The following is a 26,038-nucleotide window of genomic DNA, read 5'->3' on the forward strand; positions in this document are numbered from 1 at the left end:
ACTATAATATATAATATTTTTTAGTATCATCCCTAAAGTGCTACCTAAACTAATATGACCATAACCGATATATCGGTTTTCCCCTTTTTTAATATATTATATACTTAATAGATTTGTTATGTTTTTTTTTTTGTTTTGTTTTTTAAGTAAATCTATTAAGCACAAACAGTAAACTCGTAAAGAAACAGATTCATTGCCTTTGTAAAAAGAAATTTCCTGTTTTGTCAAAATAAAAGTCTGACATTTGGGCCAAAACAAAAAGAAATATGCAATGAATTAATAATAAAAAATATAATAGATATATTTCACACTTTATTATTAATAACAAAACATTACATAAGACTTTTAGCTCAAAGTACTAATTTGCTGATTATTAATAGTTATTGGGATAGTTGGGTTTAGGTGTTGGGTAAGATTAGGGATGTAGAATAAGATCATGCAGGATGTGTGCTTATAAGAACTAATAAACAGTTAATATTTTAAGAATAAACTACTAGTTAGCATTTATAGTATTGTGCCTAAAGTGTTCCCTAAATAACTAATATGACCATAACCGATATATCGGTTTCCCCCTTTATGAATATACTATATACCTGATAGGTGTGTTATGTTGTGTTTGCTTGTTTGTTTGTTTTTTAAGTAAATCTATTAAACACAAACTCAATTAAGTACTAATTTACTGATTATTAATAGTTTTTAAGGTAGCAGTTGGGTTTAGGTTTTGGTAGGATTAGTGATGTAGAATAAGATTTTGCAGGATATGTGCTTATAAGTACTAATAAACAGTTAATATTTAATAATAGGCAGGAAATAACTCACTAGTCACTATAATATATAATATTTTATAGTATCATCCTTAAAGTGTTACCTAAACTAATATGACCATAGCCGATATATCGGTTTCCCCCTTTTTGAATATATTATATACTTAATAGATTTGCGTCTTTTGTGTTTTCAGGAGTCTTGGCGTTCATTTCTCGAAGGTCAGATCTCTGACTCTGGACACTTGGGAGCCTGAACTGCTGAAGGTGAGTCTGAGACACACGAGACTCCTGTCTTGTAATCAACATCTGGATGTGAATCGACAGATGCTTGTTCATGTATGTGAATATCGGTCCAGATGTCTCTGAGAAAAGCTTCTCTTTCATCTCATAAACCTGCTCATCCTCACGTGCATTCAGAGATCATTTTCAGGATGCTTTTGTTCATCTGATCAAATACAGTGAGCGAACACGTGATGTTATTAAAGTTGGTATTTTTAGATTGATTCAGTTTTATTTGTTGTTGTTTAGCTGATGTGTGAGCTGGGAAATGGGGTCATAAATCAGATCTACGAGGCCCGACGAGAAGAACTAGGAGCCAGGAAACCAAACGCAGGAGATCCCAGGTACTCCTGACTACACTAGACTATTTTGTTCTTGAAACATGTCCATATATTGATATTGTGGGTTCTTCAAAATACTCTAAATAATCAATTATTATTGAAACGTTTGGAATAATCAGAATAATCAGAATAATCAGATTGTATTTAACAGCGCTAAATGCATGGAGACTCCTTGATCACACTGAATGCACTTTTTTTGTGATGAGAGGGGCCTTTTTTGCGTGTGCCCTATGCCTTGCGTTTTAACCACCTGCTACACCTCGTGTTTTTGGCGTTGCACAGTTAAAAAAAGTCAACTCTGAGCAGAAAAAAATCATAGTACCTCAGTTGCGTCTTTTTCATTCTCCAATCAAATGAAAGCAGAGGCGGGGTTTCTGTTGAGGTGACAGCAGTGTTTGTGTTGTAAAGACGACTACGAAGACTTTTAAAGATGAAGGAGAGACTAGTTGTCGCTATTTTAAGTTATCCGGAGCTGTTTGACTTCACAGATCGTGAATATCACAATGTTATTAAATATTACAACTATTACAATATCAACAGCACCACTCGCGCACAATACGCAGCTGATTCAGTGGTTGCCTAGCAACATAAAAAGCACAGCACACTTTTCTTCTTGTCAGCAAAAAAGACGCACATCTTAGTTAGTTAATTAGCTTAATGGTTCAAACAAAAACAGTACTAAATATGAATTATGAAAAAGTGTTGGCTATTTATAGGGCTATTTTGTGTTAACACTGTGCAATAAGGCTTCAATAAGTAACATTGCTTAACTAAACGCAGTGCCGGTTAGAAATAAAATAAAGAATCAAATTATCAATTTTAAAATTGAATTATTAAAACGTGTATAAATAAATCACAATTTAACTGAACAATTAATGGACAAATAAATAGACATATTTAAATGTTTGTTTAATTTGTGTTTTTAAATCTCATTTAATAAAGCATTTAATTTTCTTTTCGGCTTAGTCCCTTTATGGGGTATATGCCGAAGCATGCTAATAGGACTTTTAATTTGCCAGTAACCTGGGTTAATCGTTTCCGGTGAACTGAATGCCAATGCAAAATCGGCATGTTTAATGTCTGTTTTCTTTAAAAATCTGCGATCTCCACTGGCTGAGTGATATCCGATATAAAGTGGGTCTAAGATTGTACAAGAAGCACTGCATTAAATTACATTTCCCCCCGCCATGTCTTTATAATATGAACATCTATTTTACCCCAGTATATTCAACAGAGCTTCTGCGCTAGCCTGCCTATTATGACGGGCGAGTGCGAGCAAACAGCTTTTTGTCTCGTTTTACGCTTGAGCAACTAAATGAATGCCAAAGTCTGTTTATCTGATTGTATTTGAATTACATTACAACACCGATGCTGTAAAAGGAACCGTATAAAATGGAAAAATCACATTAACAGGTCACCGGAAGTTTATCAGTGTGGGAAACACACTAGCTTGGCATATACCCTATTAATCCGGGGTCGCCACAGCGGAATGAACCGCCAACTTATCCAGCATGTCTTTTACGCAGCGGATGCCCTTCCGGCTGCAACCCATCTCTGGGAAACATCCATACACACTTAAACACTACGGACAATTTAGCCTACCCAATTCACCTGTACCACATGTCTTTAGACTGTGGGAGAAACCGGAGCAACCAGAGGAAACCCCCGCGAACGCAGGGAGAACATGCAAACTCCACACAGAAACGCCAACTGACACAGCCGAGGCTCAAACCAGCGACCTTCTTGCTGTGAGGCGAAAGCGCTACCTACTGCGCCACTGCGTCGCCCCAAGCAATAAATCAATGCATTTAAAAAGAACTTTTAAATGTATGAATAAATAGACAATGTTATAAAAGTTTATTTAATTCATGTTTTAAAACGCTGATTAATCAAACAATAAAAACGTTTATTTATAGATCATTTAAAATGCACAATTTCAATAGCTTTTTAAAATGGCATTTGACAAATGCTTTTCTTTCTCTATTTGCCACTTGCTTTTCTTTTTCTTTTGTTACATGCGTTTCTCGAGTTGAACATAAATTGAGTTAAAAATGCCATTGGACAGTCCACACGTGGGAGCGGTCAGGTGAGCTAAGTCAAAATCACGCAGTCTGATCTGAACACAAATACCACCTGACTGCAGTAACGCCACCCCTCAACTGTAAAACTTTTCTATACAAACAGTAATAATCCAGATAAGAATTTCTTTATCAGAAATCAGCTAAAGCTAAGAAATCATCCACAAACCGTCTCCAAACATGTTCATATTGCCCGGACATTTGAGTCGCTTTGCTGAGCTCCTGCTAAAATGAGCTATGGTTTTGTCTCTGTCCAATGACAGCGCGTGTTTCATTTTCAAGCGAACGAGGGTTTAGCTCAACTTGAGGCAAAAGTTGATTATTTGCTCTCACGTGTGGACTGTCCAAGCATTTTTAACTCAATTTATTTTCAACTCGAGAAACACATGTCTCCTTTACAGGACTCCACACACTCAAACAATCGCTCCATTGGACTCTCGGCCGATGTGGCTCTCGGTCACGCCCACACTCGTCAGCGCTACCAAGCTGACCAATCACAGAGCTTGCATTACGCGTAATTGCGACGTGTAGTTACATTTTTTGAGAGGTACCACATGTCTTTGGACTGTGGGAGAAACCGGAGCACCCGGAGGAAACCCACGCGAACGCAGGGAGAACATTCAAAATCAGAAACGCCAGCTGACCCAGCCGAGGCCGAACCAGCGACCTTCTTGTTGTGAGGCGACAGCACTACCTACTACACCACTTCGTCGCCCCTGAACATGTATTAGATTAGATTAACCTGAGATTCGTTTCTACCGCTATTACTGTACATCAACCTTTTTAAGAGTAGTTTTGTGTGTGTTGTGGTGCGCAGGCATGAAGTGGAGGCCTACATCAAAGCCAAGTACGTGGAGCGAAGGTTTGTGCAAAGACGGTCCGAAGACCAGATCAGACAGAAGGTTTTATTACTGAGTAAAGAAGATAAACATCCCAGTGGCTGCTCGGACACACAGCCGACAAGATCACTGTCCAAACCTCGGCTAGCCTCCAGTTCCTCAGGTGAGCAGTTCTTCATCAGGTGTCAGGTCTGAGCTTTCCTGCTATTAAACCTTTTTAACATCTTTCTGTGACTCTACTGTTAAAGTGCCCCTGTTATGCTTTTTTTATAGTCAGTACTTGTTAAAATAATCTTTTTTGCAGCTTAGGTAAATACTGTATACCATGATATAATCTTCAGTATTTAATCTCAACAAGAAAATTTCACACCAGCAGAAGCCTTCAACCAGTCCCATCTGACCAATCAGAGCATATTAGAGAAGGGTCATGTGACTAGTCATAACAGAGTAGTACCATATGACCAATCAGGACACAAGAGCAATTTGTCTTGTCCCAATTGACCAATCTGATCAGATTAGAGTTATACCAATCATAACAATTTGACCAATCAGAGCAGATTAAATTAGGATCATGTGACCAATCTTAACAGAGTAGATCCATCTTACCAATCAGAACAGAATACAGTAGTTTGATGTGTCCCAACTGAATCTTGATCTGTCCCATCAGAAGATATTAGAGTAGGGTCGTTTGACCAATCATAACAGAGCAGACCCATCTAACCAATCAGAGCAGAATAGAGCAATTTGACCAGTCCCATCTGACCAATCAGAGCATATTAGAATTATTTTACCAATCTTAGCAGAGCAGACCCATCTAACCAGTCAGAGCAAAACAGAGCAATTTGACCAGTCCCATCTGACCAATCCAAGGAGACTAGCATTGGGTTGTGTGACCAGTCAGAGTAGATTTCCCTGACCAATCAGAACATAATAAAGCAATCTAACCTGTCCCTATTGACCAGTGTGAGCAGAATAGAGTAATTTGACCAATTATAACAAGGTAGATCTATCTGACCAATCATATAGAGCAGTCTGACCAATCCCATCTGACCAATCAGAACAGATTAGACCGGGCCAGCCAGTCCCAACTGACCAGTCAGAGCAGATTAGAGTAGGGCCATGTGACCAGTCATAACAGAGTAGACCCATCTGACCAATCAGAGCAGAATATGAAAATCCAACCAGTCCAATCTGACCAATCAGAGCATATTAGTGTTATATGACCAATCATAGAGTATCTGACCAGTCAGAGTAGAATAGAGTAGGGTCATGTGACCAGTGAAAACAAAGTAAACATATCTGTGACCTTTACAGTAATGTAATCTGACCAGTCCCATCTGACCAATCAGAGCAGAATAGAGTCATGTGACCAATCATAACAGAGTTGATCTATCTGACCAATTAGAACAGGATACAGAAATCTGACCAGTCCCATCTGACCAATCAGAGCATATTAGAATTATTGAGCCAATCAGACCAATCAGAGCAAAATAGAGCAATTTGACCAGTCCCATTTTACCAATCCAAGGAGACTAGCGTTGGGTTATGTGACCTGTCATAACAGAGTAGATTTACCTGACCAATCAGAACAGAATAAAGCAATCTAACCTGTCCCTACTGACCGGCGTTAGCAGAATAGACTAATTTGACCAATTATAACATAGTAGATCTATCTGACCAATCATATAGAGCAGTCTGACCAGTCCCATCTGACTAATCAGAACAGAATAGACCGGTCCGACCAGTCCCAACTGACCAGTCCGAGCAGATTAGAGTAGGGCCATGTGACTAGTCATAACAGAGTAGACCCATCTGACCAATCAGTAGACTTACCAGTCCCAACTGACCAATCAGAACAGATTAAAGTAGGGTCACTTTGACCAATCATAACAAAGTAGACCCATCTGACCAATCAGAGCAGAGGATAAAATCCGATCAGTCCCATCTGACCAATCAGAGCATATTAGAGTATGGTCATGTGACCAGTCATAACGGAGTAGACCCATATGACCAATCAGAACACAAAAGAGCAATTCATCCAGTTCCAACTGACCAATCTAATCAGATTAGAGTTATGTTACCAATCATAACAGAGTAGACCTATCTGACCAATCAGAGCAGAATAGATCAATCTGACTAGTCCCATCTAACCAATCAGAGCAGAACAGATCAATCTGACCAGTCCCAATTGGCCAATTTGAGCAGAGTTCAATCAAAATGAATGTGTGGATGTGAACCTACTGCGACAAAACAAAAAGAGAAGCTTTTAAAGCCGGCAATCAAAGGCCCTTGAGCACACGTCCTCATGTCAGTCTCTCCGCACACACAGATGGATGTTGTTGTAGTCAGTGTGAGTTTGCGATGCTGTTAACCTGCTCCTGCTGTTGTGTTGTGTTGAAGTGCACCCCGAGTCTCTCTTCTGTGTAGATGAGCTTGACTCTCTCTTCTCCTACTTTACCTCCTCCGGCCAGACGCGCTGCTGTAAGTACTGCTGTGTGTGTCTGCAGCTGTGTTTCCATCCACCTACCTCTTTTATGTGCATTTTGGATTATTGCATAAGAATACTTGATGGAAATCCCTAAATGTTCATCAATTTTAAAAATATGAAGAAAAAAACCTGTACGCAGAACAGAGTAGATTACTTTTTATCTGATGAAGAAATGCACATAAACTCTGATGTAAGCACATGTAGTGAATATAGACCCTTTTCTCATGACGTCACGCGGTGTTCGGTTTCACTCAACGCAGTGTGTCGTTACTTCCGCCTACACAGAAATCCTCATAGAGAACTCACCCAGTCAGCTGTATATTTCAACCCAGGCTCATTCTGAAAACGTAGTCCCGAGGAAGTTTCTGGAGACCGTGAATTATGTAGCCGGAGGTACGTATGGCTGCATTTCGTTTTTTAAGCAAACGCTACGGGGCGGTATGACGCCGTTACTTTTAGCGCTTGCCGGCTGACCACTTACCTTCGTGTGGAGGGCTTTCCTGCCGCAACCAGTTTGTCCGGTTAGCTCTTCCTGTACGTCGGCGGACTTGAGACGGAGAGAGGAGATGACCACGACGACGACGACCGGGTTCGAGTCCGGGGAAGAGCAGTTCCAGAAATCAGGTAAAACTAAAACAGAATCCAAGAAATACAGCGAAGAGGTTCATAACAGGGTGAGAATGTGGTGAAATCGGAAAACGTGGTAAAAAAAATCAGACGAGGGCTTTTCTTTTTCCGGACGGCCTTGTAAATTGTTGATTGGGTTTTAGGGCGGGCGGGTCAATCGGTAAAATTGGTTGGGTTCAGGGAAGGAGGAGGGCGGTTCGGCCGGCTGATTGGCTGGTGGCACAGTCAATCATTTAGCCAGTCAGACAGACAGACGTTCGTTCGACAGCGGCCTCTGGTGGGTTTATGCGAGAACAGCGCGGGTGCAAACGGCACTCGCGGGGGACGTCTGAGAAGCCAAAAAAGGCGCGCACAGCGGCCTCTCGCGGATTCGCGAAAACCAAAAACTGCAAAAATACTTACCTCCCGGGACATATTTCGCGATCTCCAGAAACGTCCTCGGGGCTACATTTTCAGAATGAGCCTGGGTTGGTATATTTACTACAAATACGGTTAGACTGTGACTATGGCTGTTTTCTGTTGTTAGCGTTCAAGGTGAGACATCTGACATAAAAAAAAAACTTCATCCAGATTTCAACTTGAACCAAGAAAATGGGACTTTAAACAGAGTCTCTTTCTTTGTGTTGCTGTCTTAACTGCAGATGAAGTTGCTATGGACCTGTCAGTATTTGTCAAATATAGATTTCAGATGTTTACATGAGTGCTGAACTATTTTTTAATGTCAGATTTATGTTTAATATTTTCTTTTGTGTCCTGAAGAATAAGTAATAAATAAATCTGTGGGTGTTTTACTGTCGTTGTTTACGGTGGACCGCTGATTCACAAACACATTCATATTATCCACATTCGCAGTTTCCTGACATTTTTTTAATATATATAGGTATTTTATTCATAAACACAAAACATTTATGTTTATTTAATATTCAAATGAAATGAAATAGAATAACAATGTTGTGTGTGACTCATAATAATCAAACAAAATCATTATAAAAATGTACAATTGCAAAAATAACACCAAGAAGACTGCGTTTTAATTCAGTGTTGTTAGATTATGAATTTATTTGTAACATTATTCATTCAAAGGTAGTACGGATATCAAATTATATCCACCCAAAAGGTGGCAATAGGACAATATTTATTCATTCAAATAGAGAAACTGAACAAAACATTAATAGATCAGTAAATAATAAACCGATTGCATTTATAGACATACTTACCAGGTGAAATAAGAAGATTTAATAAAGAATTGTACTCATGCTGGAACATTTACATAACAGATAATATCAATTTATATTCTGAGCAGCATTAAAGTAAAAATAAATCCACTATTGAGGAAATAAACTGAATTAATAAGTGAAAAGGTTGCTTTCCTTGATAAACATTAGCTTATTCCCATTCTCAATAGCTTAAACAATCATTTTCAATTGAAAGAGAAACATTTAGACACGTCCAATACCAGTAATAGTCGTAAATCAGATCATCCAATGTTAATATTTTTATTTGTAGATTTTCCAGAGAAGTCTCCCATTCATTCAAAGGTAAACCGGAAGTAAAAATACACTGCGGTGCCGATAGAGGGAAGTGAAGTGACGTCATTGTGAAAAGAGTCTGTAAACTCTGCGCATCATCAGTTTGTGTGATGTGATTTAGTTATAGACAGATATAAATGTGTATGATGGGACAGATTAATGGAGTTTAAAGCAGATGTTTCCAGCTTTACATTGTAAAAGATCTGAAACAGGGTGTCCGTGGGGTCTTAAAAAGTAATAAAATTTGGTAAATTTTGGTAAATTTGGTAAAAAAAAAAAAAAATTTAAGGCCTTTAAAAAGTATTAAAAAGTCTTAAATGCTATTTTACAAGGTATTAAATTTGGAATCAGTATGCCAAAGTTTCCTGAATGTAATCTTTGAATATTTGGATGCTGTGTAGTTTATAAAATCAGAAACATCCTGCTAGATTTGACATCACGCTGCTTTGTTTACTGCAGTAACCAGGGAAACACTGTTATTCCTGCTGTTGTAAAGGCACCACCTGCTGGATTAACATGTTTATTCAGTATACAAACAATGTTTTAGTTTAGGACTAGTTTCCTACTATCAGTATTTAGCAGTGTTGGGCGGTAACGACGCTACTAGCTTAACTACATTTCTAAGTAGCGTCGCAGTAGCTGGAGCTTTTCAGTAGCAAAGTTATTTTTTTAGTCAAGTAGCGCAGTAGCGTCCACACAAGCTACATTTACAAATCGCGGATCAATAAGTGACAGCACCAACATTCACGGAGCTGTGTGGCCGATGTTTATCTGATAAAGGTAAATCCATATGATGGTGAGAATGGCGATTTCTTCTTCCTGTTTTACGATGGTCGACAACAAACTTTTTGTTGCGTTTCTGCCACCTCTCGCTCTGCTCGGTGACGTCGCAAATCAATCATTGGGCTGACACGAGAAACTTGCTTGATGGAAACACAACTGAGGGAGAGGAGTTATATATATAGTTTACTGTAGTAAAGGCTAAAGTATACTACGGTAATTACTATTATTTCATGATGGTTAATAATGATACTACAATAAGTACGTTAGTGTCACTTAATGCTTATTGGCAAATAATTCCCTTTACTATACATTAGTACAGTATTTTAAATGTGTAACACCTGGTTTTATTGGATTTTTTGTTTGTACTATCAGTTGTTTCTGTTTGGTACAAAATTATTTACAGTAAATAACTGAACAATTCTGCCTCTGATTCATTGGCCGTTTTAGTGATCACTAAGATATGATTGATAATTTAAGTTGCTTCGATTTAAACATTTAAATTATAAAAATAACTTGGATGTAGCTAAACTACTTTTGCAAAGTAGCTTTTAGCTTAGCTTGCTACATTTCCCAGGGTGTAGCTTTTAGTGTAGTTAAGCTACATTTTAAGTAGTGTCGCTAATAGCTTAGCTCACTACATTTTCAAGTAGCTTGCCCTACACTGGTATTTAGTAAATATACTGCAAATTAAAATGTCAACAATGTTACAGGTTGAACTCTAAATTGGTGATGTGGTCTTAAAATCTACACAAAGAGTCTTAAAATGGGTCTTAAAAGGTATCAAATTTCAATCTCTGATGCCTGTGTATACCCTGTGAAATGTTGTTTTACTGATTGTAAAAGGCCTCACCCCTCTGTCAGTCCGTCATCACAGTGCTTCAGTAATATTCTTCATCTATTATTATTTATTATTTCCTACAGAACTGTCTTGAGCATCTGTCTGCGCTCCCAAAGAGCGTCTCACACCTCCAAAGGCCGCCGCATTTAGTGCGATCGTTGCGTTTCATCTTTGTCTTCTGAGGCGCAACTCATTTATTAGAGAAGAAAAAACACCACAGTGGCAAATCCAACGCACTCAACAGCATTTCTCTGATCAATAATTCGATCAAATAAATCAGATCATCAGGAAGTGAGCATTTTGTTCTCTTGTGTTTCTCATTAAATGGAAGCGACGTTTATTCGCAAATATTTATGTGATATTAGTAATTTAATTGACGTCTTTGGATGGAAACAGAGCTTGTTTCACTAGCTACGTTTCCATCCACGTTTGGACATGCGCATAAAAAACCTGTTGATGGAAACGCCAAGATGTGCACAAATTTTGAAAATGCACATTAAAAACATTTGCGCATAACTGAGTAGGATAAACCTTTTATTCGATAAGAAAAGATGCGCATAAACTACGATGAAAACACTTTTAGCGCACAAATTCCAGTATGAGCATTAAAAAAGGTCATGTGATTTTGTTATAAGAGAGCATGTGATGATAAATCATCACCTTAGAATTATAAGGTTCTATCTGACATTTTTGTCAATATTGAGTTATTGACATATTCTTATTAAATGACAACTTATTTACATTATGGGATGTTTTTTTTAGAAGTTGTGTACATTTTAAGACTTTTTATTTAAAAAACAAATGTTACACACATACTGTTTGCTATGGAATGCACAAACTTTGAAGCTCAATATCTGAAAATCATACAGAATGCAGATAGAACCTTATAATTCCAAGATGACGAAATGTGTGTGAATGGACAAACCAGCAGCCCTGAGCACACTGTAAAACATCTGAAATGTTGTTTTGGTCATTCATTCTAAACTGCCACAACCATTTCAGTATTAGTGTTATTATATTATTAATGACCTTTAGAACTGTCAAGAGCGTCTGTGCTCCGCGTTTCACGCCTTCAAACACCACCATGCCTTCATTGCGTGTCGTCATCTGAGGCGCAAGTCATTTATTAATTGAAGAAAATATTGACGCAGCTTCTCCTACCAATTTTTACTGTTGATATTTGGCGCTAGGTAATCAGGAAGTGACAAATTAACTCTCTTTAACTACTTGGATGGAAACGCTGCTTCATTCGCACACCTTTTATGTGATATTCCAGTTTTGCGCATAAATTTAATTCCCATTTTTTGGATGGAAACATAGCAACTGTCATGCTGGAGCTCAATTCAGAACTCACTCACCTTGACTCATTTCAGCAGTGTGAACGGCTAAACATACTTATCTTCAATTCTAATAGTTGGGAAGTAGCCAAGAGCATGGAGTGACTGTAAAACACATTAATTTGAAGTAGGACTGGGCGATTTGGCCTAAAACATTTTACATTGTAAAACGCATTACAAAAATATACAAAATGGACAACATAAATATGTAACAATAAGCAAATACACTGAAGAGTGTTTTGAGCGAAACAAAACCAAAAGATAAATTAAATAAATAAATAAAAAATGTTAAAAATACTAGCGCAATCTTATATACAGAAAATACAGGTCTACAATGTGCTGACCAGAACTAGTATCCAGTACAAACCTATCCAACAAGTGTGAGAGGGGGGTAAGGGCTCTTCCAGTTCAGAAGAATGAGTCGCCTAGCTAGAAGTGTTAAGAAGTCTACAAAGTCTACAAAATGAGAGGGTAAAGTGTGGTCGGGTGGGAGAACCCCAAATAGACCAATAATTGGACAAGGTGGAATATCAACAGTGGTAATAACGAGAGGAAAATTTGCCTCCAAAAAGAGAGCAGGGAAGGACAGGACTAAAACATATGGATTAGAGTAGCTGAACTACTCTAATAAATGAAGAAAAGATTGGCGCAGCTTCTCCTACCGCAGCAAATTCCATTTTTACTGTTGATATTTGGCGCCAGTTAATCAGAAAGTGATAATTTAATTCTCTTTGACTACTTGGATGGAAACGCTGCTTTATTCGCACATCTTTTATGTGATATTCCAGTTTTGCGCATAACTTTAATTCCCATTTTTGGATGGAAACAAAGCTACTGTCATGCTGGAGCTCAATTCAGAACTCACTCACTTTGACTCATTTCAGCAGTGTGAACTGATCTCTGATTGTGCAGGATGATCATCTCAAGCTGCCTCAGTTTATATTTAGACCAAATTTGTCTTGAATTGAATGAACGTTCTGAAATTGGCTCCGGTCAGCACCATGTGGGCTTTTGCATCTCTCCATCACTCTGCATGTCTTTCGCACCCTCATGCTCTTCTTCAGCTGTGGAGGTTTTGCTGTGTTTTCTGCTGGGGTTTGTGTTTCCTGAGTGAGTCTCAGATCTGCTCTACTTGTGTGTTTGTGTGTGTGTGTGTGCGCGTGTGTGTGTGTGCGCGTGTGTGTGTGCGTGTGTGCGTGTGTGTGCGTGCGTGTGTGTGTTTGACAGTGAGGAGTTCAGATGGAGAGGCTCAGACTCTCACCGAGGAGAGCAGAGAAACAGTCAACGCCAGCGCATCAAGCAGCACAGTCAACCACACAGGTCAGTCTGACACACAGCACACACAGCACACACAACACATCTTTTTATTGCTGTTTTGTTGTTTCTGCTGTCGGTGTTGTTTCTGCTGTTGTTGTTTTTGTTGGTGTTTTGTTGTTCTGTTGTTGTTTCTGTTGTCTCTGTTGTTGTTGCTGTTTTGTTGTTCTGTTGTTGTTTCTGTTGTCTCTGTTGTTGCTGCTGTTTTGTTGTTGTTGTTGCTGTTGTTGTTCTGTTGTTGTTGTTGCTGTTTTGTTGTTCTGTTGTTGTTTCTGTTGTCTCTGTTTTTGTTGTTGTTTTGTTGTTCTGTTGTTGTTGTTGCTGTTTTGTTGTTGTTTCTGTTGTTGTTGTTGCTGTTTTGTTGTTTCTGTTGTTGTTTCTGTTGTTGTTGTTGTTGTTTTGTTGTTCTGTTGTTGTTGCAGCTGTTTTGTTGTTCTGTTGTTCTTTCTGTTGTCTCTGTTGTTGTTGTTGTTTTGTTGTTCTGTTGTTGTTGTTATTGCTGCTGTTTTGTTGTTTCTGTTGTCTCTGTTGTTGTTGTTGTTGTTTTGTTGTTCTGTTGTTGTTGTTATTGTTGTTGTTTTGTTGTTCTGTTGTTGTTTCTGTTGACTCTGTCGTTGCTGTTGTTGTTGTTTTGTTGTTCTGTTGTTGTTTCTGTTGTCTCTGTTGTTGTTGTCGTCACTGTTGTTGTTTTTGTTACTGCAGTTTTTGTTCTGTTTTTGTTGCTGTTTTTTTCTGTTGTTGCTGTTTTGTTGTCGTCACTGTTGTTGTTTTTGTTACTGCAGTTTTTGTTCTGTTTTTGTTGCTGTTTTTTCTGTTGTTGCTGCTTTGTTGGATTTGTTGTTGTTGTTTATGTTGTTGCCATTATTGTTCTATTTTAGTCATTGTTGCTTCTGTTGTTGTTGCTGTGGTGGTTGGTTGCACTGTTGTTGCTGCTGTTATTGTTGTCCCATTGTTGTTATCCCAGTTGTTTCTACTTTTGTCTCTGTTATTTCGATGGTGGTGGTTGTTGCTATTATCATTGTTCTGTTGTTTGTCACTGTTATTTTATGGTTGTTGCTGTTTCTGTTTTTGTTGTTCTAGTGTTGTCACTGTTGTTGTTGTGGCTCCCTCTGCTGTGGTTGTTTTCTTTGTTGTTGCCGTCTTGTTGCTGTTGTTTATCTTATTGCTTTTGTTGTTTTGTTACTGTTCTCACTGTTGTTGTGTTTTTTCTGTTGTTGTTGTAGTTTTAATGTTGTTTCTTTTGTTTCTGTTGTTGATGCTGCTGTGATTGTTTTCTTTGTTGTTGTTGCTGTTTTTTGCTGTTTTGTTGTTGCTGTTGTTGTCACTTATTTCTGTTGTTGTCTCTGTTCTCACTGTTGTTGCTGTTTTGTTGTTACTTTTCTTTTTGTTGTGGTTGTTTTTACTGTTGTTACTTTTGTTTCAGTTGTTGATGTTGTGGTTGTTTTCACTGTTGTTTCTGTTAATGTTGTTCTGTTGTTGCTGCTGCTGTTTCTGTTGTGGTGGTTTTCACTGTTGTTTCTTCTGTTGTTGCTGTGTTGTTGCTGTTGTTTTCCTTGTTGCTGTTGTCATTGTTGTTTTTTCTGTTGTTGTCGTTGCTGTTTTTGTTGTTTCTATTGTTGCCTCTGTTATTGATGTTTTGTTGTTGCTGCTGCAGCAGTGATTCAGATGCAGCTCAGCTCTGATGTGTGTGTGTTTGTCTGTGTGTGTATGTGTTTTCCTGACTGATCTGTGCTGTATTTCAGATGATGAGGGCTGCTGTGGGAAGGCTGTGGTGGTTTTCTGCGAGCCTCAGCAGGCGTCTGCGGGTCTGCAACTGTACTGGGCGTCCTTCAGCCGCAGTCTGCCTGATATGGCTGAAGCTCTGGCTCATGGGGCACAGGTCAACTGGACCAACACTGAGCAGGACAGCAGGACGCCGCTCATCATGGCCGTCCACGGGGTCAGAGACTCACACACACACCACATATCAACACTTCACATTCACAACGCTTTACTGTACGAGCATTTCAGTATATGCAAAAAAAAGAATAATCAAAATGGCTGTCTTTCTGTATTTTATTTAGCATTTCCTAAGACATATGAGCAAAGTTTGGTCTAAAATGATCATTTTCACTAAGAAGAACCTGTTAAATGTCCGTGTGTGTGTTTCAGGGCTCTCTGGTGACCTGTGAGTTTCTGCTCCAGAACTCAGCCAGTGTGAACCAGCAGGACAGTCAGGGTCGAGGGCCGCTTCACCACGCCACCATCCTGGGTCACACCGGGTGAATCTCAATGCTTTATTACTATAATATCTCCACACTCAGCTAGATTTATTAATTAATTAATTAATCTGCTGGATTTGATTGTTGATTTGACCTGATGATCCAGGATCGTTTGGTTCTTTGAAGCTCATCCAAGAGTAATTGTTAAGCAACAGCTCCATAAGCTCAGACCTGCTCAACATCAGGCTTACTTGATCTTACAGGATGAGATTGAGTCCGCTTAAACAAGTGATACTGAAATTCTGTAGTTTACTAATAGTTCAAATGTCATGAGCAGTATTCTCATTTAGAGATCTATTTGAGAACGAATAATTATAGAGTTTAACTGGAGTCCTGCATAGCTTGATGCACACTGGGCTCTATCATATACCCGATGCAATGCAGCACCAGTGTTTCAGCTCAGCTCAGATTTCATTTTCACATTTAATGCCTAGTTGTTTAAATAGTCATGCATTTGTGCACCCATGGCCATGCTGGTCTGAAAAGAAGGTGTGTTAAGGCACTTTGTTGGTGCTTTGCCATTTTGCTTGACATAGATAGTGCCATTAACCAACTCAAAGCTGCTTTAAAGTCAATGACGCAGGGTTTTTGGTAGATTTTTAAAGAGCGTGTTAGGGTTATGCACCTGTGTGGTTCCAAAACGTGCATACACACTGCTGAATACGTACATAGGGATGTGCAGCAGTACACAAATATTGGTAACACTTTATAATGACTGCAAACTATGAACTATTTATTAAGCATTAGCAAATAGTGAATTCCTTATCTGTTAAGCATTAACTCTACATTAGTAAACATTAGTAAGCAGTTTATATCTGCAGCTACAGATACTGTATTCTTGACTTATAAGCACGAGTATAATGTGCTTAATAACTGTGTTTTCATACTTTAATGATTAATTTTTCATTACTAAATTAAGTATCACAGTATTTACAAATCAGTTATTTAAGAATAGTTGGTGGCTTTTTAAGATCATTCAGAATGAGTTAATAAATGATTAATAAAGTATTCAAGTAACATTTATATATCTTATTATACAGGAATATAATAATAGTTCATTTGTATGTTAATAAATGCTTTATTAACTCAACTTCATGCACCTGTATCCTGCACTTGCTGCTATTGCACTGCTATTTAGACTGAAACTGCATTTCGTTGCCTTGTACTTGTACATGTGTAATGACAATAAAGCTGAATCTAATCTAATCTAATCTAAAGGGAACGGGAGATGAGACTCTGATTGGTTTAATTCTTGTTATGCCCAAAACACACCCAATACTCAATAAGAGAATAAGCACAACCATTTTTGACTATGCGCCTGGTGCACTGACTGTTTTTCCCATTCTTAAAATAGCAAAAGTGGATATTCGGACATGCCCATCCGCTTTAGCTGATTATTGAATATTAATTAGATGATGTCATTACGCTGCGGTATTTACACCAGCCAATCACAGCATTGCTGAGCATGATTTCAAGGATAGATCATTCATTCATTCATTTTATTTTCAGCTTGGTCCCTTTATTAATCTGAGGTTGCCACAGCGGAATGAACCGCCATCTTATCCACCATATGCCCTTCCAGCTGCAACCCAACACTCATTGACACACATACACTAGGGGCAATTATAGCTTACCCAATTCATCTGTGCTGTATGTTTTTGGACTTGTGGGGGAAACCGGAGCACCCGGAGGAAACCCACACCAACACTGGGAGAGCATGCAAACTCCACACGGAAATGCCTAATGACCTAGCTGAGGCTCGAACCAGCGACCTTCTTGCTGTGAGGCGATCATTCTACCAACTGCGCCACCGTGAGGCCAAGGATAGCAGTTGCCTCAGATCAATTCTTTTAGAGTTTTCCCCAAACTTATTGTCTCAAGATTAAAAGATCCAGGATCTGCCAAATCATGTTGAATGTTTTAAGTGCGATATGAAGAAAAAAAGCTTGTTGGTCTAACGTCACCATTGTGTGTTTGCTCCTCAGGCAGGTGTGTTTATTTCTGAAACGAGGAGCCAATCAGAACGCAGCAGATGTGAAGAATCAGACGCCGCTTTCCATCGCAGTGGAGGCCGCAAACGCTGATATCGTCACTCTGTAAGATCATCTTTCTGACTGCCTAAAGACCTGTTCACACCAAGCAGGATAAAGATAATGATAACGGCATCGTTCATGAGAGCGTTCTGAATGTAAATCAGCAGCAGAGTTCAGACCACCGCTATAACTGTAAAGATGTAGAGAAATTATATATTTCAGAATGATTATTTTACGGCTAATAAACAATAAAAATCAGCTGAAATATTAAGGGCTCTCACAATTTAAAGCTGCAGCTGACATTGTGGAGATGTTCTGCCCTTTTTTGGTAGATTATTTAAAAATAATGACTGTCTAGAAAACTGTTTGTTATACCCCATGTTGGGGAAGTGCTAGGCGTGCTAGAAAGACACTGAGGACATCTGATGGTTATTTGGGTTAATGCAAAAGGAGAAGCACAATCTAAAAATAAACACATCACTATCATTCTTCAGAGTGGATTCAAATACATTGATCATTGCATTTACAGTTATGGTCCTTTGTGTGAGCAGACCTTTATTTGTTTGTATTCTGTTTTGTGTCTGCAGACTCCGGCTGGCCAAGATGAACGAGGAGATGCGTGAATCTGAGGGTCCGTACAGTCAGTCAGGTCAATATCACTCCAACAGCCCCACTGAACTGCAGTACCGCAAGTGCATGGAGGAGTTCATTACTTTACAGCTCAGAGACTCCTAGTGTTTACACCTGTCCTGCTGCACATCAACACACTGATGAACACACACACATGAACACACACACATGAACACACACTCATGAACACACACTGAACTTCTGCTATAACCCAGACTTATTAAACACACATATATTCGGATCTTTCTTAACCTGACTGAACACTCATCCGACATCAACACATCCATCCGTCCGTCCGTCCATCCATCGGTCTATCTATCTATCTATCTATCTATCTATCTATCTATCTATCTATCTATCTATCTATCTATCTATCTATCTATCTGTCTGTCTGTCTGTCTGTCTGTCTGTCTGTCTGTCTGTCTGTCTGTCTGTCTGTCTGTCTGTCTGTCTATCTATCTATCCATCCTTCTATCATTCTCTCCATCCACCCATCGGTCCATCCGTCCGTCCGTCCATCTATCTATCTATCTATCTATCTATCTATCTATCTATCTATCTATCTATCTATCTATCTGTCTATCTGTCTATCTGTCTGTCTGTCTGTCTGTCTGTCCGTCTGTCCGTCTGTCCGTCTGTCCGTCTGTCCCTCTGTCCGTCTGTCTGTCTGTCTGTCTGTCTGTCTGTCTGTCTGTCTATCTATCCATCTATCCATCTATCTATCTATCCTTCCTTCTATCATTCTCTCCATCCACCCATCGGTCCATCCATCCACCCATCTATCTATCCATCCATCTATCTATCCATCCATCCATGTCCATCTATCCATCTATCTATCCATCTGTCCATCTATCCATCTATCCATCCATCCATCCATCCATCCATTGTTTATTCACCCATCTGTCTATCCATCCACCCATTTATCTATACATCTATCGTTCTATCCATCCACACGTCCCATTGCTTATCTATCAATTCATCTATTTATCCAAACATCTGTTCATCTATCCTTCCATCTATTCATCCATCCATTGTTCTATCCATTCATCCATCCATCCATCTGTCCTTCTATCTATCATTCTCTTCATCCATCCATCGTTTTATCCACCCATCTGTTTATCCATCCACCTATGTATCTAGGTATCTATCTATCCATCCATCCATCCATCCATCCATCCATCCATCCACATCCATCCATCCATCCATCCATCCATCCATCCATCCATCCATCTATCGATACATAAGTACCAATATTAACTATATATATATATATATATATATATATATATATATATATATATATATATATATATATATATATATATATATATATATATATTATTGTTTTTTTAATGGTACTTGTGTTCAATTTAAGTTGTTAATTCTGAAACCGTTGTAATAACATACATTATTGTACAATATATTATATATTGTATATATATAGTGTATATATACTGTGTAAATGTTTCTCTGTAAATGTACGGTCAGTGAAATGTTTAGGTATAGTTTAGCTATTTATCAGTATTACTATAGAAATGTTGATTCTGACAGTCTGAATGTAGTGATAACTATATTTTGTAATATATACATATATATGTAATTATTTATTTATCAGTTGATACATTGCGAGTGTGCGCTGTGACTATTATGTATTGTTGCAGTGTCGTCCTCAGCCACACAGCGGCGCAGTAGAGCTGGCCTTCACTGCTCCACAAACACACACTCTTCTGTTTCTCTTTCCTTCTTCAGCTCTTATGTTCTCTGTTTAAATCATCTCGTATAAACAAGTCTTATTTTTAATCTCTACAGAGCTCAGCCTAAATGCAGACGCTCAGGTTTATTCATATGCAAATCCGAGGTTTTTATAGTCGTTATGAAGAGATAATGAGACTGTTGTGTATTGTGTATGTTGATTATGCTCTTCTTTTACTCTGTTTCTCACCTTTACTGCACTGAGGGGTCTGAATGCTTGTTTCAGCAATGAGATAAAATGCAATCATGACTTTTTAATCGCACAATTCTGACCTCTGTATGTATCTACTGACCTATCTTTTTATCTACAAGATGTGAAAATTTTAACTGAGATTGTTTTAATACTTTATTTTATCTTTGCCATGATGATAGTACATCATATTTTACAATATACTTGTATTCAGTTTAAAGTGCAAGTTAAAGGGGACCTATTTTGCAAAAATCACTTGTGTGTTAGCAGTGTGTGAATATAGCCAGCCTCTAATTATAAACATGTATTAATTCTATTATTTATAATCAGACTTGATATAAACAGTCTGCAGAAACACTTTGATTGACATTTTCTCATTTTGTACGTGTCATCAGAGGGGGAAAGCCCCGCCCACTAATGATCGTCTCTCGCATATTAGCATAAACAGCTCTGAGTGAGAAGCAGCCATCCGATTTTAGAGTATACGCACCCTTAAAAAACGACAATATTAAGAGTTCACCGGTCATGCGCAGAGTACGGTTTGTTTTTTTGTGTGGGCACTTCAAATACAGAATAGCGTTAGCTCTGATCGATGAAGAACCTACCCCCGCGGTGGATAAACAATCATACAGGTTATTTTTGTGTGTGTTTTTTTTAAATATTTCTTTTTATAAACGTTTATTTATGTGCTTTTTATAAAACTACAACAAAATACAGAAGGAAAAAAACCCAATCCAATACACTAAAATATAATGCATATAAAATACAATACATAAAAAACACTAACCTATGACAGAACAACAGAACACAGAGGGACAAATGCGCATGAAAGCAAAATATAATTTAGCTGGTCAGGTAATGCATAAATAACAGCAATTATAAAGTAACGTTGTTGTATCACCAGAAAATGCGTTATCCTGACTATAGTTTTATTGTCAAATAATAGTTTGGGCACATTATTAACAATATTATAGATTATAAATAGTGAATAACTGTGAATACACTCAATCTTTAATTACTATATTATTGAAAGGGGTTATTGGTTAGCTTGCGCTTCTTCTAATGCATTAAGGTGTTCTAATATCTGTCCCCATGTTTTATCAAATATCTGCAATTTGTCATTATTGACAGATCTCAACCTCTCCAAAGCAAGCATGTTTACGATATCTCTACCCCACATACCAAATTTAGGTACAGATTCAGTTTTCCGCATTCTCAAAATCACCCGGTTATTTTTGTTTTTATAATATTAGATTTTATTCGTTTAATTTGCAAAACCAATCGACCACAAGAGGTGTAAAACTGCATTTGTAGCCATTTTACATTTTGTTATTAGTTATTTTGACTCGATCTTAGTTAATTAACAGAACATTAATAAAAAAATTTAACATTAATTAAAAAATGTAACACGTAATGTAAAAATGTAACAAATATAACATTAATAGAAAAATGTGTGTATATATATATATATATATATATATATATATATATATATATATATATATAAATTTTTTTATTAATGTTGTCATACGTGAAACACCTGGGATTACGACAGGTATCTGAAGTTATAGCAGTATTAATGTAATCTGGCAGGTATTTTAAGTTTGTTCATTCATTCATTCATTTCTTTTCGGCTTATTCCCTTTAATAATCTGGGGTCGCCACAGCGGAATGAACCACCAGCTTATCCAGCATATGTTTTACGCAGCGGATGCCCTTCCAGCTGCAACCCATCACTGGGAAACACCCATACACTCTCATTCACACATATACACTACGGCCAGTTTAGCCTACCCAATTCACCTATACCGCATGTGTTTGGACTGTGGGGGAAACCGGAGCACCCGGAGGAAACCCACGCCAACACGGGGAGAATATGCAAACTCCACACAGAAATGCCAACTGACCGAGCCGGGGCTCGAACCAGCGACCTTCTTGCTGTGAGGTGATCATGCTACCCACTGCGCCACCATGACGACTTGCTATTTTAAGTTACTTTGCTTATTTAAAATACACTGACTTCACGTAAAACATGATCCAGACAGCTAGTTCAAAGTAGCTGTATATAAAAGGCATTAGACACGAAACCGCTGTGATCACGTACAGATATCTAAAGCAAATTTTCACAGTCTGCGCTTGATCCGTGACCTATGCTAATTCACAAATAGGCCACGCCTACTGAATGACATAGTAGCGATTACGCTGTACTGAAACCCATGGAAAAAAGTGCTAAGGCACAGGCGTTTGTAGCTCCGCCCCCTTCTGAAAAGAGCACAATCTCATTTGCATTTAAAGCCACAGTCACCAAAACATCACAATTAGGATCAAAGCCTAAAAGGGGCAGTTTCAGAGTTGTCTATGTGGTGTTTTCAGCTGAAACTTCACACACACACACACACACACACTCTATCAGAGACATCTTGTAAAAAGGGGCCTTAATAGGTTCCCTTTATGATATAAATATTTCGATTCCTCAGATGTTTGACCAATGACTTTTTCACACTTAAATTCGTATCATGAATTCTGGCTTTGTTGCACGTTTGCGACTTTGTTCCCCCTCAGATGTGCGATTTCTCTCATTTTTGTCTATTTTGTGTATGATTTTACTTTTATAGATCAAATCTGGTTAACATTTTTCAGAGAACCGTTAAATTAACGCATCAATTCTGAGAAGAAGAAAAAACCCATTGATGGCTCACAGATCTGTGAAGTCCAGATGATTAGAAGTCATTGTTTTAAACTTTGTGGTGAAAACAAGCTTCATGGTTGTTGTGATACTAAAAAAAATGTACCCATTTTGGTAACACTTTATAATAACTACACACTATTAATCATTTATTAAGCATTAGCATCTAGTGAATTCATTATTTGTTAAGCATTAACTCTACATTAATAAACATTTGTGAGCAGTTTATAACTGCAGCTACACATGTTGTATTCCTGACTTATAACCACATGTATAACGTGCTTAATAATTGTGTTTTCATACTTTATTAATGATTCATTTTTCATTACTAAATTAAGTATCACAGTATTTACAAATCAGTTATGTAAGAATAGTCGATGATTTTTAAAGATCATTCAGAATGAGTTAGTTATGATTAATAAACTATTGAAATCAACATTTACATATCGTATTATTTAAGCATATATTAAGTTAATTTATATGTTAATAAATGCTTTATTAACTTAACTTCATCCACTTTTGTGACCTAATCTAAAGTGAGGACTATTTATGCTTTATAAATCCTTTATAAATGACAATTAAAGGCTCAGTTTTATTCTAAACTGGAAATAAAGAAAATAAACGACTTTGTTCTATTCATGTGAAGATCCACAAATGAAACTATTAAATAAAAATAAATATTTGCAACCTTATCTAAAGTAAACTTACTGTACAGTTTAAACATCGCTAAATAACATTAAAATGTTGCATCATATTATATTGTTCAAATATTTTATTGTTGTTTTTTATCCAATTTTTACACTCATTTTGTTTTTTACATAAGACTGCAAAGATGTATTGTTCATTTGATACTGAGCCTTTAATTGTCATCTATGAGAGATTTACGAAGCATAATCCTCACTTTAGATTAGGTCACAGAACTGCATGAAGTTGAGTTAATAAAGCGTTTATTAACATGCATAGTAAACATTATTATATGTCTGATTAATAAGATAAATATATAAATGTTGATTTCAATAGTTTATTAATCATTTACTTATTCTGAATGATCTGACAAACCATCGACTACTCTTAAATACAAATGGTTTGTAAATATTGCAATACTTAAATAGTAATGAAAAATAAATCACTCACAAAGTATGAAAATACAATTATTAATCACATTATACACGTGTTTATAAGCCAAGAATGGAGTATTTGTACTAACGTTTGTTAATGTAGAGTTAATGCGTAATAGATAATGAATTAACTATATGCAAATGCTTAATAACAGCTTCATAGTGTATAGTTATAAAGTGTTACTCCTATTTTCTGTAAGAATCATGCACCAGATGCCATCTCTAAAGCTCTATATTTATTTATACGCACAACTGTTATTAACAAGAGATTGTTTAGTTATCATGTAAATATGAATAAAATAAATGGATCTGCTGTGAATGTGTGTGTGTGTGCGTGTGTGCCTGTGTGTGCTGTTCTTCAGCTCTTTTTCCTCTTTCGCTTTTCTGCTGCTCAGTCTCTGCTGCAGGTATGAAGCTCTTCTCTTCTTCTTATCGCAGCTAAATGGTGCGCCATGTTTAACACCATAATCAAGCAGGATTTGTTTTTTTCTTTTCCAGGAGACGAAACCTACCAGGACATTTTCCAGGACTTCACCCAGATGGCATCGAACGACCCAGACAAACTCAACCGCTATTGAGAGACGCCCATGTAGAAATCTGATATATGCAAATATATGCAAATTACATGCATCACACACAAGTTCATTTGGATTTATATAAAATGCATATATATATATATATATATATATATATATATATATATATATATATATATATATATATATATATATATATATATATATGTATGTATATATATGTATGTATATGTATATATATGTATGTATATGTATATATATGTATGTATATGTATATATATGTATGTATATGTATATATATGTATGTATATGTATATATATATATATATATATATATATATATATATATATATATATATATATATATATATATATATATATGTACATATATATGTATGTGTGTGTATGTATGTATGTATGTATATATATATGTACATATATATATATGTGTGTGTATGTATGTATGTATGTATGTATATATATGTACATATATATATATATATATATATATATATATATATATATATATATATATATATATATGTATATGTATATGTATATGTATGTGTGTGTGTGTATATACATATATAACCACAAATATATAAACGCATACTTACATATTTGTAATTTCAACGGTTGAAAAATCTACATGTAAAAGGCCATGTTTGCATTATTTTTGAAATGCGTGTTGTTGCATATATGAGATATTTTAAATATGTAAAATTCAAATCTGAACTTGTATATCATACATGTTATTTGCATATATTTGCATATATCAGATTTCTACATGGCGCTGGACCGGTTATGGACGGTTTCTCACACGCTGACCTCCGTATTACTGGGATGTTTTTCATTAGATCATCTGTTTATATTATAATAGATGTTTTCATCATTGAGTTTTTTATAATTGATTATATAATAAGGATTTTTATGAAATCAGTATCGCTGCCCACGTAATAATCTGGGTGACTTGAATTATATTGCAGTTTTGACCTTTTTTTATTGTACATGTGCACACAATCATTTCATGTAGAGTGAAACTGATGAGGATCGATTGAGCGAGCGTCTGTATCAGTAAAGATGCTCGGATATAAAAAAATAAGAAATGTTTGAGCCGTTCCACTCGATGGAGCTCATTTATGAAATGTCCAACATCGTAAATGCCAGTTATTTAGCAGGAATTTAAGCATGCACTTGCAGATTTACTTCTGATAAGCGCAGGATCCAAATGAGAGATCAAAATGAGAGCAAAAGTATTATAGATCAATTCCTTCGACTGTTTTACTGATCGCAATATTGGCGTTTTTATACTTCTCGTCATTTAGAATTTTTATCCTACAATTCAGACTACGCGAGATATCAACTATTAATTTGGGAATAAAGAAAATCGTTTACGTTTTTTAATATTGTGACTTTCAGTCGTTCTCTGCGTTTCATAAACGAGGCCCGATTTTTAGCTAGTCATACGTTTTATTCAGTTGTTTTGTTAGCATGTGGAGCGAAACTGTTCAAGTTTACAAAATATCACTTTCACACACACACACACACACACGCACACACACGCACACACAAATGTTCAACATGTTTTCTGACTTGATATGTTCTTAATCATGTT

The 26,038-nt window shown here is 36.9% G+C and overlaps 1 protein-coding gene across 2 annotated transcripts in view; it reads left to right on the plus strand.

The window, feature by feature from the left end:
* The window catches only part of LOC130215816 (arf-GAP with coiled-coil, ANK repeat and PH domain-containing protein 2-like), a 101,290-nt gene extending 76,744 nt beyond the window's left edge, over positions 1-24,546 (plus strand). The window contains exons 15-23 of one of the 2 annotated variants that reach the window (XM_056447659.1): positions 959-1,028; positions 1,293-1,387; positions 4,280-4,464; positions 13,131-13,223; positions 14,960-15,156; positions 15,369-15,478; positions 17,464-17,574; positions 18,099-18,160; positions 24,386-24,546. In XM_056447659.1, coding sequence (XP_056303634.1) covers positions 959-1,028; positions 1,293-1,387; positions 4,280-4,464; positions 13,131-13,223; positions 14,960-15,156; positions 15,369-15,478; positions 17,464-17,574; positions 18,099-18,160; positions 24,386-24,465 — 1,003 coding nt within the window. In that variant the 3' untranslated portion in view covers positions 24,466-24,546. Of the gene's footprint in view, positions 1-958; positions 1,029-1,292; positions 1,388-4,279; positions 4,465-13,130; positions 13,224-14,959; positions 15,157-15,368; positions 15,479-17,463; positions 17,575-18,098; positions 19,385-24,385 lie in introns of those variants that run through there. The other variant, XM_056447658.1, reaches the window with a different exon arrangement.
* The last annotated feature ends 1,492 nt before the right edge of the window (positions 24,547-26,038 follow it).

This window comes from Danio aesculapii, chromosome 22 (genome assembly GCF_903798145.1).
Source record: "Danio aesculapii chromosome 22, fDanAes4.1, whole genome shotgun sequence".
NCBI lineage: Eukaryota > Metazoa > Chordata > Actinopteri > Cypriniformes > Danionidae > Danio > Danio aesculapii.